Source organism: Melanotaenia boesemani, chromosome 14, assembly GCF_017639745.1.
Source record: "Melanotaenia boesemani isolate fMelBoe1 chromosome 14, fMelBoe1.pri, whole genome shotgun sequence".
Lineage (NCBI taxonomy): Eukaryota > Metazoa > Chordata > Actinopteri > Atheriniformes > Melanotaeniidae > Melanotaenia > Melanotaenia boesemani.
Genome location: NC_055695.1, coordinates 28,119,117 through 28,136,500, shown reverse-complemented (window position 1 = coordinate 28,136,500; position 17,384 = coordinate 28,119,117). Strand labels below are relative to the sequence as shown.

Genomic DNA, 17,384 nt, shown 5'->3' with positions numbered 1-17,384 from the left:
ATAAATGTGATGGAATGTCAACGTTTCTAAAGACCTTATCTAAGAGACAGAAATGAACTCAAAAACAGATTTTAATTTGCTACAAAAAGTAATGGCAGTAATAACACCACCAGCCTGTTTTCACTCTTCCCTTTAGATCTATAGTAATATTTGACTTCATTGTTGACATAAAACAGAAACACAGTCAGATCTCTCTGCACAACCAGAGCTGAAATTTCAGGGACAGTGCATTAGAGAAAAATGGCAAAATGTACGACTTTCTAAGTAAAGTGAATTCTTCCCACCAACACAAAGCCAACGTGGAAATTCCCACACCGAGTAGTTCCTTATTTTACAATGAAAACATAGTGTTATGTATACATGCACTTCCGGAGTGGGCTGCACAGTGGTGTGTTGGCTAGAACTGTGACCTCATTGCAAGAAGGTCATTGGTTCGAGACAGCTGGTCACAGGGGCCTTTCTGTGTGGATTGTGCATGACACATTTTTCCAATCAGTCCTAAAAAACCTGGATGAGATCATTTGCCATCAAGCAGGGCTGGGCAATTAATCGATTTGATCAATTCATTCAAATTTGCTGTTTATGACGATTTATTCTCATGAAAATCTGGATTCCCCCCCCCCCCCCCCCCCCCCCCCCCCCCACCGCCAACGTGCCTCTTGGGTTTCCATTGTTCAGAGTGAGTCAGCGCACTCCCAGCGGTTTCCCACAGAAATGCATAAACATATCAACATGGCAACTGGCAAAGAAAATCTTGTTCCCCCAAAAAAGGCACCATCTCCTCAATTATTTGCTTTGCGAACTCGGATTTGGAGCAAAAAATGGCACGTTGCAAAATCTGTTTAACCAGGGCTGGTGGGGGGGGGGGGGGGGGTGGCCTGATTACCGAACCATACTACCATGCTACCAAAGGAAGGAGCACAACAAATTTATTTCAACACCTGAAACAGAGGCACTCCACAGAGTGGAAGAAATTGTGCAGTCAACGTCATGCTCAAAACAGCAACAGACTACAAAACCCACCAAGAAACAACAGTAGGGGAGTTATTTTCACACTGTGTTCCAGAGGCCCAATGGAATGCGATCACGGATGCTGTCGCATTGTATATTGCCAAAGACGTGGTGCCTGTTTATATGGTGAAAAAGCGCAGCTTTTTTAATCTGCTGAAAACGTTACACCCCAGGTATGTGCTACCTAGCCAGAAATACTTTGCTGAAGTTTCGTTGCCTCACCTGTACAACTGCACACGTGAAAGGATTGCAAGAGAGCTGGATGGTGTGTGTTTTTATTCTGCCACAACATGCCGGCACACTTTGTGGATGATAACTGGTTTCTAAGAAGTGTCTTTCTGCAAACAGCCCAAAATCCCGATGATCACATACGGACGTGGACAAAATTGTTGGTACCCTTCGGTGAAAGAAAAACTCACAGTGGTCACAGAAATAACTTGAATCTGACAATAATAGATAAAATTTCTATGAAATTTACCCAATGAAAGTCAGACATTGCTTTTCAACCATGCTTCAACAGAATTATTTAAAAAAATAAACTCATGAAACAGGCCTGAACAAAAATGATGGTACCCCTAGAAAAGACTGAAAATAATGTGACCAAAGGGACATGTTAATTCAAGATGTGTCCACTAATTAGCATCACAGGTGTCTATAATCTCGTAATCAGTCAGCGGGTCTATATATAGGGCTACAGGTAGTCACTGTGCTGTTTGGTGACATGGTGTTTACCACACTCAACATGGACCAGAGGAAGCAAAGGAAGGAGTTGTCTCAGGAGGTTAGAAAGAAAATTATAGACAAGTATGTTAAAGGTAAAGGCTATAAGACCATCTCCAAGCAGCTTGATGTTCCTGTGACTACAGTTGCACATATTATTCAGACATTTAAGATTCATGGGACTGTAGCCAACCTCCCTGGACGTGGCCACAGGAGGAAAATTGATGACAAATCAAAGACACGGATAATACGAATGGTAACAAAACAGCCCAGAAAAACTTTTAAAGAGATTAAAGGTGAACTTCAAGCTCAAGGAACATCAGTGTCAGATCGCACAATCCGTCGTTGTTTGAGCTAAAGTGGACTTAATGGGAGACGACCAAGGAGGACACCATTGTTGAGAACAAATCATAAAAAAGTCAGATTGGAATTTGCCAAACTACATGTTGACATGCCACAAAGCTTCTGGGAGAATGTCATATGGACAGATGAGACAAAAATAAACTTTTTGCCAAAGCACATCAGCTCTATGCTTACTGAACTCTGTAGTGCACTGGTAGCCAGTGAAGGGAGGCCAGGATGGGGTTTATCTGCTCCCTCTTACGTACTTCTAGGGGTTCTTTGCTGCATCTGGCACAGGGTGTCTTCAATCTGTGCAGGGTACAATCTCAAGCCTATCAAGGGATTCTAAAGAGAAATGTGCTGGCCAGTGTCAGAAAGCTTGGTCTCAGCCGCAGGTCATGGGTCTTGCAACAGGACAATAACCCAAAACACAGCTAAAAACACCCGAGAATGGCTAAGAGGAAAAATTGGATTATTCTAAAGTGGTCATCTATGAGCCCTGACCTAAATCTTATAGGCACGTTGACGAGTGACGTCACGCCCACTTGCTCTTTGACCCAGTTTCCAGTTGGAGGGCAAAAAAGCCGGTGCCCTCCACTGTCAGAAGACGTGAAGTTGACAGCAAGTTACACTAAATCTAAAACTCGCCCTGAAATATTATTAAATCAGTATGGTTAACACGTGTAGCGCTGTAGGCTGCACAAATAGACGAAAGAAGGACAGTCATGTCAAATTTAATAGGTTTCCAGCGGATGTAAAACGCCGAAAGCAGTGGATAACAGCCATGAGGAGAATGCGACTGGATATGAATTCTTACTCTGCTTTGCATGTGCAGTGGGCAGACACTACGTGGCCTTTTAATTTTTCCAAGCAGATCCACACCTGATGCTTCCGTTTCTTGTCGGTTATCTTCTGCGATGGCATTACGGCACACTTTAAGAAACACACTACGTTCATGTGTTCATTGCTGTGGTACAATATCTGCCCCACATGTCCAGACACAAAGAAGTTATAGCCATCTAGTGACTTGTATGCCTTCATCGCCTCTGCTGTATAAATTCCTGGCGTGTTAATGAGGTAGTTGTAGATATCGCCATACTGAACTGGCGGTCATTTCTGAGGACTGTCAACCCATAGATCGTCAGCTATTTTAAATGGGTCTGTAAGCTTTTTGCTAAAACAATTTACTGTGGGCTGTAGCATTTTGCCTAAGGACCTGACTGGAAGGTGTTACTATTGACCCTTGGGGGAATCAAACTTGGATCTCCCGCATGGCAGACAGACACTCTACCGACTGAGATATCCAGCCGCAACATCCAATGCCTCGCCTTCTGACACTGTGATGACAGCATCTGCCACCTGCTGACACTACTCTGTCTTTCTGACACAAGTAATGCCCACACCGTGCCCACCAATTAAACATTTTTACGCTGTCCAGTGTGGTCCATCAGGATCTCTGTCTCACTCTCCGAAAAATTCCACTTCTTAACTCCTTTTCCCTCCTGAGCCATCATGCAAATAGTGTGATAAATATGTATTGTAGGCGTTCACCTGACCATTTATAGCCACCATGTGGGCGTGGGAAAGCGTTCCCTCACATGCGCCCGCTTTAGAGTTGATTCTGATTCATGAACGGAAACAGGTGTAGGACGTGCATGTGTACTCTTTTATATATCTGAAAGTACAAGTGCACAGCATTTCTTTTTTGCGCAGCAGACGCTACCTGTAGTATTCTTTGCTACGCACAGTTTTATAAATAAGGCCTCTGAGCTCCTGAAACCTTACTGAAGAGCAACTCATCTGTATGACAACAGACAGTGGCAGGAACATTATGAAAGCTCTGAAAGACATGGTCAAATCTCCAGTGCTTTGGACATAATCTGCACAATGCCATAGACAAGAATCTAAACTGTATGTAGTATACTTATTTTCTATTTGATATATGTTTAATATGTAACCTGGAAATTGTTGTGGTAATTTGTTTATTGCCAAAATACTCTATAAAGAGTAACTATTTTCTCCCAAGCGGAGACACTTTTATTTATTAATTTATTCATTTTTTAAAGTTAGATTATAGTTACACAAGTGAAGCGAGGCCTGTTCTTAGATGTCTGTTCAAAACAGTGCTGCATTTGACACGGCTGACCATAACATCTTACTAGACCGGCTGAAAGACTGTGGAGTTCTCCAAGGCTCCATCATGGGGCCACTGCTGTTTACCATCTACATGCTGCCACTCGCTCAAATAATGAAAAACAACAAAACATGTTACCATACGTATGCTTATGACACACAAATCTACATAACCATCTCACCAGGAGACTATAGTCCGACCCAAACACTGATCAATGCATTGATCAAATCAAAGATTGGGCGTGCCAGAACATCCTTCAGTCAATCGTTCAGATGTTCTCTAAGTGATATGATGAGGGTGCGAAAGCAAGACCACATCACCACCATCTTAAAATCTCTTCACTGGCTTCCCGTTTTGTTTAGAATCGAATACAAGGTCTCTCCTCACTTACCAGTGCATCCATGGACATGCCCCTACCTACCTACAGGAACTTCTTTTCCCTCACACTCCTTCACGTACCCTCCGGCCTGCCTATACAAACACCCTCGGTGCCCCCAGGACTAAGCTTCGCAGCATGGGTGATCGAGCCTTCTCAGCCGCTGCTCCAAGGTTTTGGAACGCCTTACCAGAACATCTGAGAGGCTCACAGTCTAAATGACTTTAAATGAAACTTGAAAACCTATCTTTTTAAAAAAGCCTTTTGCTAACCAGCACTTTGCTAGTTTTTAAACTTTTATCTTGGTTTAATATTTGTGAATGATTGCAGTGAAACTTAATAGTTGTTCTTTTATATGTATGTATATGTATATAGTCTGTGAGGTTGTTGTTATATTTTATATATATATATAGTATATACTGTATATATATATATATATATATCTTTTATATTTATAATGGTACATATTTTTGCTTTTCTTAGACTTTGTCTTGTAAATAATTTATATTGCACCTTCTTGTTGTGATGCATGTTCACCTTATTCTGTCTTTCTGCACTTTATTCTATAACAAGAGCTGCTGTAACAAGTGAATTTCTCCACTGTGAGATAATAAAGTCTAATCTAATCTAATCTCTTTATCCTTTACACTGTTTATTATATTTTTATGATTTGTTTTGTCTGTTACTAAAATCCTTTTTAGCACTTTGAGATTCCTTGGAATGTAAAGTGTGTTACAAATAAAATCTATTATTATTATTATTATTATTATATGAGGCAGACTTTACAACAATCTTAATGTGCTGTTAAAATTCAGGTCTAAGTCCATGACAACTCCCAGATTTCTGGCTTCTTTATTAGTTTTGAACTTTGCTGTCTGATGCTGGGTACTGACTTAATATTTCTTCCTTGGCTCCAATAACTATTATTTTAATTTTGTCTTCGTTTAAAGGACTGATGTCTTAGCAGGATTTAGAAAAACTTGCCCATGCATTTATCTTCAGTAGTCTAGACTACTGTAACACTGTCCTTGCAGGTTTCCCTAAAAAGTCCATCAGAGAGCTGCAGTCCAGAACACTGCTGCTCCAGTCTTCCCTAAGACCAAGAATGTGGATCATATAACTCCTCTCCTCAGATCTTTACAGTGATTTTGTGTTAGTCAAAGAATTGACTTAAAAATTCTGCCGTTTCTTTTTGCACATGCATCACCAGTCTCTCACACAGTGATCATTTATAGACATGTACATGGACTTTGATTGCCCCAGTGACAAGGCTTAAGCTCGGAGATTATCAAATTATTGCCCTGGCAGCTCTTAAACTTTCAAATACATTATCTTAAATATCCGACAGGACTCTTATCTTTGTGTTTATAAGTCTCTTTTAAAAACACACTGGCTTTTTCTACTATGTGACTGCTTTTATCTGTGTGTATGTTTGTATGTATGTGTATTTATGCATATGGGTATATCAATTAATCTATCTATCAATCAAATCCTTTATTGTCCCCGGAGGGAAATTGGTTTTGCAGCCAGAGCACAAACAGAGGACAGACATCACATCACATCAGAAACATCAAAAATAAAATCAGAACTAATGGCATTTGTCAAAAAAGAGATTCACACAATCCAAAACAATCAATGAGCTTAAAATAAGTTAAATAAGAACAGCTAAAAACAAATAAAAAGAACAAATCCGTCACCTTAATGGCCATTACCGTTTAGTAGGTGAACAGCAGTAGGGACAAATGACACTTTAAGTCTTTTTGTCTTTCCTAACGTGGCCCTGAAGCGATGACCTAAAGGCAACAAAACAAACTCATTTAGGTTTAGGACCCAACTGATGTTCACCCCCACTGTTGTTCTTCAGACACAGTAAATTGCATCCAGTTTTATTCATAAAGCACATTTATAACAACGGCATTGAGCCAAAGTGCTATACAGTCAGTGAAATACATACAATATATGTTACAAACATAAACATACTTATGCATATTCACATGTACACATATATATTTCTTACCAATAGGTCCCAGTGTGTGAAGGTGAATGGTATGTTTTCTAATGTGCACCCCTCTTCTACAGGTTCTCCACAGGGTTGTTGTCTCTCTCCAATCTTATACATTCTGTACACTGACGAGTGTCGCAGTTATGTTAATAATAGATATATTTTAAAGTTTGCTGACGACACGGCCATCGTCGGCCTTCTTGAGGATGGTGAGACAGCACACGGGCAGGTAGTGGAGGATTTTGTGAGCTGGTGGGCAAACTCTTTCCTCTATATAAATGAGTTCAAAACTAAACATATGGTAATCAGAAAGTCTCCGTCAAACCACCTGTCTACTTTTATTAAGGCAGCTGCCATTGAGAAGACAGCTATAAATATTTGGGTGTGGTTCTTGACAGTAAATTATATTTGCTCATTGTCTCACATTAACATCACCTCAAAAAAGGTCTTTTAATGTTTGCACTGATATGTTGTCTCTTTTTTATAAAAGTGTAATTGAATTGGTTTTATACTTTTGTATCATTGCTTGGTTCAGGAGCCTTAGTCTGGATAATAAAAATTGCATGGGCAGTTTAGTGAAAACTGCTAGCAAAGTTACCTTTTGGTAATCTTTTAAAGGAATGTTCTAAGAAAAGCTCATTCTATATTGAATTGCCTGGACCACCCAATAAAGAGTAAGAGGTTAGCTCATAGTTTACTAGAAATAAAACGTTATAATTAAAGTTTGTGAAGAAATCTTTAAATTACTTTAGAAACAATTGAATTTGATTAAATTGGTTGTTAGTCATTTAACTTTTAAGATAGTTATGTAAACGTTCATCATGCTCTAAAATCATGTTTTGAAACATGATAAGAACATCTTATCACTTACTACTTTAGATTCAGATGTGAATTAGTTGAAAACAGGATTTTAAGGCAGAAATCAGATGTTTTAGACTCCGTTGCAGGGATAATTCCTGCAGATGCAGTATTTCTATGTTGTGATTGGTCCATAATGGGGTAGCTGGGACGTTCCTACATGCACCAGCAGATGGAGACAGATGAGCATCAATAGATTTGTGTCCATCTCAGAATTTGAAGTAAAAGCTGATGCAAAAGGGAAAATATACAGTATTACAACATAATCTACAATGCTGACATAATGAGCTGTTTGAGTTTAGCTGCTAAGATGACACCAGCTTCCACTGATGGTGCAGAAATCCTTTGTGTTCTGAGCATAGCTGTGAAGGTATCCATATTTATAAGACAAGGATGCAAATCATGATGCAGCAATAACTGAAAAGCTAGACTGGAATCTGTCAAAAATCATAAAACCAAACCAGAAAATAACTGGCACAAAGGTTTCTGCCGTGATGGGATTAAAATGTAATGAAGAAATACAGGAAGTGCCCTTGATCTAACCATTCCAGCTAATCAATGAAACATGGAGGAAGAAAGGTAAGGTCATGATCCAGGTGTGTATGCTCCTGTAGGAGTTGACTGACAGACTGACAGATGATCAGAAAAACAGACAATTTTTAACTAACAATGTGGAAAAAACTTGCAAAACTTGCCGGTCACTTTATTAGTTCCACCTGTTCAATTTTTTTTAACACAAATATCTAATCAGCCAATCACATTATAGCAACTCAGTGCATCTAGTCACGTAGACATGGTGAAGATGACTTGATGAAGATCAATCTGAATATCAGAATGAGGAAGAAAGGAGATTTAAGTGACTTTGAATGTGACATGGTTGTTGGTCTAAGTATTTCAGAAGCTGCTGATCTACTAGTTCCAACCAAGGTAAGAACAGCATCTCTGAACACACAACACATCCAGCTTTGAAGCTGATGGGCTACAGCAGCAGAAGACCACACCACACGCCTTCTGTCAGCTAAGAACAGGAAACTGAGGCTACAATTCACACAGGCTCACCAACACTGGACAATAGAAGATGAAAAAAGTTGCCACCGTTTCAGCTCGGCATTCAGATGGTAGGCTCAGAATTTGTGGTCATATTAGTAATTTTTTTATGGGTGAAGAAAACAATTTTATCATATCTCATGGACTTGCACTTATTCTAACTAGGATGTGTATTGTATGAGCTAGTTATTTTTATGTCCAGCTAAAATATTAGTCTACTGTAAAAAAAAAAAAAAAGAAAGAAAAAGAAATAATCTGATAAAAAATTGTCAAAAGTGGCTGAATATGCTTCTGTTATCTGATTAGAGTAAACTGCAGCATCAAGATAAGCTGTTGCTGTCATATATCTGATGTGAGATGGCGCTTTCTAGCCTGCTCCCATTTGTGTGAATCACACTGCATGTTCACCGGCGCCGACACTTGGCCGACCTTGGCGGTGATTAATAGGAAAGACTGATTCATAAGTCCTCCACATGCAGTGAGGGGTAAGCATTCATCTTTCTTCTTATCACACAGCAGGAGAAATGAGTAATGATATCTTAACCCCCCCTTTAACACACACACACTTTTCCCAGGTTTTTAAATTTTCTATCATTGCAATAGAGGATTGTACAATAAGTGTCAGTTTCACATTACCACATTCATAAAAAACAAAAACATTTAAAGTCTTTCAATGCATTTTTTTATTTATTTTTTTAATCAAACTAATGTTTTTCAGGCTTTTCTAGATCTCTCTACTAACCCAGATATTAAAACTGGAAACAAATAGAGAGAAATTGACCTGGGATCTCATTATTTTTGGTGTGGTTGATACGGTGTCCAGCAGACCTTCAGTAATTCAGCATGACCTGCAGAAACAGTGTGATTTATTGATAGAGAAAGTTCCATTTATTGCAGGACGTCTCTGTCTGCAGACTGTCCCGCTCAGAGGTGAGGTGTCACTGCACTTCAAACAGAACAGGAAACGGGTTTAATTTACCTCACTGAGCCACTCGGTGAAAGCAGAGGTGCGAGTGAAGACGGTGGGTTTCTTCACTTCATTGCACTCACGGGAAGAAACAAAGCTGGTTACGCCTTGGATGTACCACCTACCATCCTGACCCAAACAGTTCAGAGGACCGCCAGAGTCTCCCTGAGAGAGAGGCAGAGACACAGTATGAAGTACTTCAGCTCTGACAGGTACAGGCTGGTTTTCTTTCATGCCTCACACACATTGCATGCAGCTACCACGTCCCCTCCTGCGCAGACCATGGTGCTCTTCACGGTGATGCCCCACCAGTCACTGCGGCTGCACACGCTGTGCTCCACCACAGGCAGCAAGGCCTGCTGCAGTTTATCCGGCATGGGGCCATGAGCTGACACACAGAAAGAACATAAATACATCACAGTGTTATTAAACACTGTTACTCAGAATTACAGTTCCACTGATTTACTTAGAACGTTTGACTCCTCCACCCTGACCGTTGCACATCTGCATCAGTGGTTTCCTCGGCCGACCTCTCCATGTCTACTCAGGTCAAGACTTTACATTGTGATGATGTCACTAAATATAACTTGCTTTTCTCTGCTCTGGGAAAGTTTTTTTTAAACATAAAATCTACGTTACAAAATCAACAATAGAGACATTAAAAACCAGAGGTTCTCTGTTGACTGTTTCACAGATGTCTCTTTGATTTCAGCTGTCCTTGGGAAACTTTTTGCTGCAATAAAGTAAGGGTCAGTGGGAAAAGCGCCAGCAGCAAATACAGATGTCTCACAGTCGTCATTTGGAGAAAAGGGGAGTTACAGTTTTAGTGGCTGACTTCTCTGAACTAAAGCCATGAACATCAGTATCAAAGATGGCTTTTAAGACATTCAGAAAAAAAAAAAAAAGATGTCACCTGCTGCATGAGGAGGATTTTTGTTTTCCATATATTTCCTCTAATGTACAGCTTGTGCATCAGGCATAGAGATGGGATTTATGGCTCTTTGAAGGGAGCCGGATCTTGAGGAGCCGTTCCTTTTAAAGAGCCATTCAAAAGACTGGCTCGTTCTCACAATATCTTACAAAATTTCACAATATATAAGAAGGACAAACAATGAAAATATGTACCTATATGAAATCTACTATACAAGTGTAAAAAATTATAGGAAAAATATAGATAAAAAAGGATAAACCTGAGCAGTCAGTGCAAATTCTAGTAAATGTTTTGGATAGAACTCACAGTATTTGTTTCCAAACAATACTCTCTGTCCATAGGTGCTTCACACGAATGGAGCGTGTTGGACATCAGTTGTATATGATGTCACATGTTATTTATTTTATTTTCATTTGACTCAACTGTGCTACTTCTTATTTACTTATTTATTTGTTTATTCAGTCAGTCTTAGCTGGAAAGGGGGGGGGGGGGGGGGGGGTTGGGCTTGGCGTGTGTGTGTGTATACGTGTGTGAGTGTGACTGTGTGAAAGATTTCATTGAGTGTTTTTATTCTTATGTTTTTAATCATGTAAAGAACTTTGTTTTGCCTATGGCATGAAAGCGCTTTATAAATAAAGTTTGATTTGATTTGATGAAGGCAGTGTCAAAAATTTGTATAAATAAAGAATGGCTCGCAAATGAACGGCTCACAGCTGTGAATCGATTCCCATCGTTCATTTAAAAGAGCCGTTCAAAAGAATCGATTCGTTCATGAACGTCACATCTCTAATCAGGCAACTACTTTCAATAAAGTTTTTAAATCCTGGCCAAAAAGCTGCAAACCAAAGCAAAACCCAATTTTATCCACTTTAAAACAACTGTAGAAGTTCGTTACTGTAATATGAAAGCTTAATGTTAGCATATTTGTTAACAACGAGCTTAGAGCCACAGCAGGGGCAGAGCGCATGTTTAAACTGATTATCAGTGCTGCTGGTTGATAAATGTAAGTATAAATTCTAAATTCATTGGATATTACAATGCAGTGGTCCAGACAGACTAGATGGCAGATTATTTATAGAATGAAAAGTCACCTAAAACTTGACCTGAACTTACAAGAAATGACTTGTGAATATCTCTGGTTCCAGTGTTAGTCAAACCATATTGTGCTGCTTTTTAAAGTACCAACAGGCAGTGCTGTCAGCCTTTGATGTTGCATTTTTTTCTTAAATTTGCAGGCAGTGTGAGGCCACTCTTTGTGATTTATTGCACAGCAATCATACATATTGATCATATTCACTAAAAATCTGGAAGTCACTTGTCAACTTTAATAAATAAATAAATAATTGTGGTAAAAATAAAAGAAAAATACTGAAATGAAAACTGGAATAAAATAATTTTGACTTTGACATGCAGAAAGTTAAAATTTTAGGCAAAACTTTCCTCTGTTCAGCTTCAATTCTATTATGTTTCTACATATGGATCAGTGCCTGCAGTGAAAACAGCATGGCATATGAGGATGCAGTGACATTACTGTATAGGTTGCCCCAGCCAGAGATGAAACATGGGAAACCATGGGGGAGGATTTCTCCAGCCTGTGGAAGGCAAGCCACACTGACACTGTCGTTTATAATGGGGCTCTTATCCAGCTTCAGCAGGGCAAGATCGTTACTGAGGAAAAACATGGTCATATAGTTAGATTTTTACTGACCTGGAAGGGAAAAAGACCCTTTAAAATTAGCTAAAAACAAACAAACAAACAAAAAAAACCAGACAACTTTGTCATTTGCTGCTACATTTATTATCTGTACTCACCCATCAGCCACATAATCAATGTCCCAGTCGGGATGCACGACGATGCGAATTATATCTCTGATCTGCTCTGTGCCCTCCTCCTGGCTCATGTCATGCTCCCCCAAGAGAACACGATACACATCTCCTGGCCTGTAAAACAATTTTCAATGCATATTTTATTGGATTATTTATATTAGGTGTTTATTTTTACAACTATAGCATTATGATAACTATCTATTAATCACACTGTTAGTCACCAGATGCAGTGTCCAGCAGTCAGCACCCAGCGAGGTCCAATCAGAGTTCCTCCACATGTGTGATGGTACCGGCTGCCATGCTTCACTTGCAGTGAGATCTGAGAAAAAAAATGGACAAGTTGGGACACAATCATTCTGAAAAGGAGAACAGAGGAATGTGCGGCAGTCACCTGCCAAGGCCAGCTATGGGGGCGAGCGTCCTCTCCGTTCACTACCCTGTTGGTGTTGGGCTGAACAGCCGGTGTGCCGCATCCAAGGACTGCAAACATGAAATAAAGAAATCTTCTAAATTAAGTGTTTAATGTTAAAGTATATAGTCTGTATTCAAGCCAAGCTACTCACCGTATACTGCCTGAAGCAAGAGGACGGCCAGTGTCTGCAGCATGTTGGAGATCTGCACCCTGGGTTCAGTTCAGCTGGTTTATAGTTGCTCAGTCTGCATGACAACTTAAAAGCAAATTACTTTTAACCTGTGAAACTCTGTTATCAGTGTTCTCTGCTGATTGTGGCTGAGAAAAACATCTTGTACTACAGATGCTTCGAAGGATCTGCCAGAAGTCAGACCTCAGCACTTTGCTGATGGAAAAAAATGGAGCTTCATTAAATGTGAGTAAACTCACACATTCAGTTAAATTCAGCTTATTATGTGCCGAGCCAGTTCACAACAACATCATCTCAAAACGCTTTACCACAGTTTGATTCAGTCCAATTTGTTGTAGTCTAATTATAATCCAAATTAAACAAATCCATCATATGATCCACATTAGTCCAATTTATTTGTTCATATAAACCAATTTGACTACCTAGCTAAGGAAAGGATTTGATCAAATCTTCTCTTAGATTTAATCCCCTTTCCAGAGCATGCATGGGGTGGCAGGTGACAGTGGAAAGGAGAACACACATTAACATGAAGGAAGACCTCCAGCAGAACCACTCAGGAAGTGCAGCCATCTGCCTCGACCAGTTGGAGGTGGAAAAGACAGGAAATAGGGGTCTCCTAACAGTATAACCCTAAGCCAGGTATATCTGCTGAGAGAGAGAAAGCAGAAGGAGAGACACAAATTAATGTCATATATTTATACATGGAGAAACCTGAGCAAAGAGAGAAAATGGAGGGAGGCACTTAGTGTATCAATGGAAATCCCTCAGCAGTCTACGCCTGTAGCAGCATAACTAAAGGGATAACAAAGGGTCACTCAAGCCAACCCTAACTATTAACTTTACTACAAAGAAAAGTTTTAAGCCTAATCTTAACAGCCTGAACAGTTTGCCAAAGTACTTCCATATGACATGTCTATAGAGTTCATTTCCAGAATATACCTTTGCAATGAAATATAAATAAAAGATCCTGACTGCATTACAAAGACTATTTCCATGGATTATGCAAAGCTTCATAATGATATCCAGTTAATTTAGTCTCAGTTCTTAAACATTAGACCCTTTACAAAGAGTTGCAGGAATATTCTGTACTTTTATAAAAGTTGTAATGCACACAGTTAAAAATGGATGTCTGACATTTGATATATTACAAACAGAAGGAGCAAAAAGCAGGATTTTAATGTAATGATGACACTCTACTGAGATCACTTTTTAATTTAGTTTTACTCTGCATGTTAGTGAGGTGTCAACACATTCCATCGAAGCTCCACCATAACTGATGATAAGGCTGATAAACCAGAAAAAATTTAAAACAACTGTCTGACGACCCTTTTCTTAGGAAGGAACTCGCGTTTCATTTGGTTTATTATTCCAACAGAAAATATGGGTCAAACCTGAGTGAATGTCTATGCAGCCTATAGATATATTTATTTTTGCAAGAAATCACACACATACCGTTGCTGTCGGGTACAAACCTCCTATGTCCTTCATAAATACTATTGGTCATCCTTTATGTTTATCTATAGTTTTACAAATATTTACCAAAGATATAGGATGGAAAACACAATACCAAGTTTGATGACACTATGTCAATTATTTAAAAAACCATACAGTTTTATTCATTTCTTGAAAAATAACAGTTTGCAGGAGAGGAGATTAAAGCTGCTCGTCTTGCTGCTGTGGGATGTTCTTGGTCATAATGTTGTCACTGAGCGATGCATTTAAATCAATGCCACTTTTTTTAACATTACCCAGTGATGTGACAGTTTAACTTAAATCTGGAATTATATAAAAAAAATAAACACTTTACACTAGAAAGCACCAATAATGTGGAATTTAACAACCACATAACACAACTAATTTTTATGCAGTTGCACTTAAGAAAAAAACAAGAAAACAAACCTCTGGTCTGTTGTCAGACTTAAACTGTGGGCTGTGTTAAAGGAGGTGGGGGGAGAAGCAACTCAAAGTGAGTGAAAAAGAGAAGCAGGCAGAAACTAAGACAAGGAGTTTAATGTCGTCAGCTGTCTTTGTGCTCAGTGTGCAGCAAGAAATAAATTTACTTGATGCAACTGTGGAACTGAATAGCTTTGGGTTACCTTCAAGAGAAACAGCCCTGTAACAACTTTCTCTGCTTTAATAACATGTTATACATTCAGAAAGGGGCCTGCGCTCCGACTGAGTCTGGACCCAATTCTTCACGCTTCACTCAGACAGTCTCCTTTCCTCCTGAGGGAAACTAATATCGCTCTCTAGAGAGGATGCGGCGCATCTATAAATTTCCCCTTTTAGGGAGCAAATCAAATCAATAGTGCCTCAACAGCTAAAAGGCTTCGCTTGTTTTCTTCCCGTGTCAAGATAATTCCCTGCACCAGAAACGGATAAAGATTTATGAAGCAGACATGTGCTGTATGTTTGCATAACACGGCAATGACAGAAGTGTGAATAATTCTGATTAGGGCTGCAGAACTTACAGCTGACAATGAATTAGCTGCTGATGGTGTTTACAGGAGATCACTCAAGTGGGAGTAAGTGCATATTATGAATAAGTGTGTATAGGGTGATAAATTCAGTAAAGTTAAACAGTGTGGAAAAGACTCAGTGGCACTTTTAAATCGTTTTACAGCTGGTGATGTACTGTTATTTAAAACCAAATATTCTCAGTCATAATGAGACAATAAAAGGCAAATCTGTGCATGCTTTAAGTTTGCAGATCTTTTGATCTGACCAGTAATGACAATGTTGGAAAAACAAATAATTTAAATGCTTAAAACATACAACAAGACTGTTTGGCCAGCGTAAACATGCTTTGGGATTAATGCCGAAATCGGTGAGGTGAAACACACAACAGATCACATTCAAATGAGATCATCACTCTTAGTTTGCAAAGCCCAGATGTACTACATCATACATTCACGATTTCACCAGTCAGTCAAATTGCAGATTGCATCCATGTTTAAGAGAAGCTGCTCCTGTATACTAACCTGACCTCTGCGGTGGTTTGCTGCAAAGACCATGAGGCATCTTCATGTAAATTTTTAATTTGCAACATAGCGACATAGTGGACCACCTATGAGTTGTACAACAGCTCTGCCATGTATCATACTTCAACTCGGCTTCTACATTTTTTGCATTTGTTGACATAATAATTAGGTAGATATGGTTTATGATCCTGATGTGTTGCAGGTTATTTATCTGGCACACGTCTAAACACCAAAGTTGTAACAGTTAATCAATCTGATCACATGAATGCTTGAAATAGACAAGAATTTCCATGAAGCCACAAAACTAACATCTCCTCAAACAAATCAAGTCATGTCCTAGGAATTGATGATGGTATGCTGTTACCTAACGTTATGTAACATAATATATTATGGTAATAATGTAAAGACTGGTGAAATACAGTGTGCTGTAAAATTATATGAACTGTTTCTAAACTGCCTGCAGCCATAACCTTTTATTGTTTCTTTTGTTGTTTTCCTCTGTAAGAAAATTTCCATCAAGACATTGTTCTCCTGACCTATGTAAGTCGATATTTCCAAAGAGAAATACAGTTCACCACAGAAGCAGGTCTGCTCTTTATTCAGTGGTAGCTCAGGACAGAGATAAATTATCTGAAACCAGCCTGCACCTTTTAGGACCAAGTATATTTCTCTTAAGGTTTTCATACATGTCAGAAATCTGACGAAAGCAGCCTGGAGACAGAAAAAATGCTGCCAATTAGACCTCCGAAACATAAATCACACTTTAGTGCTCTGCCACATCCAGTGGCTAATATTCAGCCTCCAGCTACTGACAGTTATTAATGGAGTTGGTTGAATAAATTCACAGATCATGAATTAGTTTTTATCATCTTTCACCACAAGAGAAGGAAAAAATGTATGTTTTTTTTTTTCCTTTCAGCATCATTCTGTTCCCTAAATTTAAAGTAGTGCAATATTATATGCAATATTATACAAATAATTTGATAACTTGGACAATGTTAACTTTTATTTTTAGTCTTCGGATGAGTAGACTGATTCATTAATGAATGTTTAACTGTGTGCTAATGTGGTATGTTTTTTTTTTCTTTTGTAATTAAAAGAATATATACAGTGGTCCCTCGCCACAATGCTGTTCACCTTTTGCAGCCTTGCAGCTTCGCAGATTTTTTTTTGCGCAATTTTGCATGCTTTTTATTTTTTATTTTTTAACAGGGCATCGTGTTCTGCGTCCTGATTGGCTGTAGACCATTGTCAATCAATCTCCTCCTTGCCGTGTCTCCTGTACAGTACAGAATGATAAATACTTATTTTTAAAGTGCTACTAGGCTTTTGTTTTCTTTTTAGCCTTTTGAAAAAGATAGATTTAAGTCACTTCAAATTTCTTTTGTGTGTAAAGCTAAGCTAGCAGGCAGTTAGCATTAGTATTTTAGCAGATGTTTAATTAACAGAAATTTAAAAAGACTTAATATCTAATTTAGGATTACAAAATCTATTCAAATGTTTTTTCTGTTTTTTTCCTTTTTAGCCTTTTAGAAGGGACTCAAAACATTTCAATTTTGTTTCATGCACAAAGCTGAGCTAGCAGG

The 17,384-nt window shown here is 38.9% G+C and overlaps 1 protein-coding gene across 1 annotated transcript; it reads right to left on the bottom strand.

Annotated features, from left to right (window-relative positions):
* Positions 1 to 9,155: 9,155 nt before the first annotated feature.
* Positions 9,156 to 12,887, bottom strand: LOC121653653 (chymotrypsin-like elastase family member 3B). The gene is made up of 8 exons (XM_042007266.1): positions 12,779 to 12,887; positions 12,607 to 12,695; positions 12,437 to 12,534; positions 12,201 to 12,329; positions 11,920 to 12,056; positions 9,703 to 9,845; positions 9,470 to 9,622; positions 9,156 to 9,338 (listed from the first exon to the last, which is right to left on the bottom strand). Exons 1-8 carry the CDS (start codon positions 12,819 to 12,821, stop codon positions 9,321 to 9,323), a joined length of 810 nt encoding a protein of 269 aa, XP_041863200.1. The 5' UTR covers positions 12,822 to 12,887; the 3' UTR covers positions 9,156 to 9,320.
* Positions 12,888 to 17,384: the final 4,497 nt, after the last annotated feature.

Excerpts from the sequence above, each read along its gene's own strand:
- LOC121653653 (XM_042007266.1), bottom strand. The coding sequence starts at position 12,821 with ATGCTGCAGACACTGGCCGTCCTCTTGCTTCAGGCAGTATACG. Across the intron at positions 12,330-12,436 it reads ACTGCTGGACACTGCATCTG|GCCAGGAGATGTGTATCGTG; the intron begins GTGACTAACAGT and ends ATTGTTTTACAG. Across the intron at positions 9,623-9,702 it reads ACGTGGTAGCTGCATGCAAT|GGAGACTCTGGCGGTCCTCT; the intron begins GTGTGTGAGGCA and ends CCTCTCTCTCAG.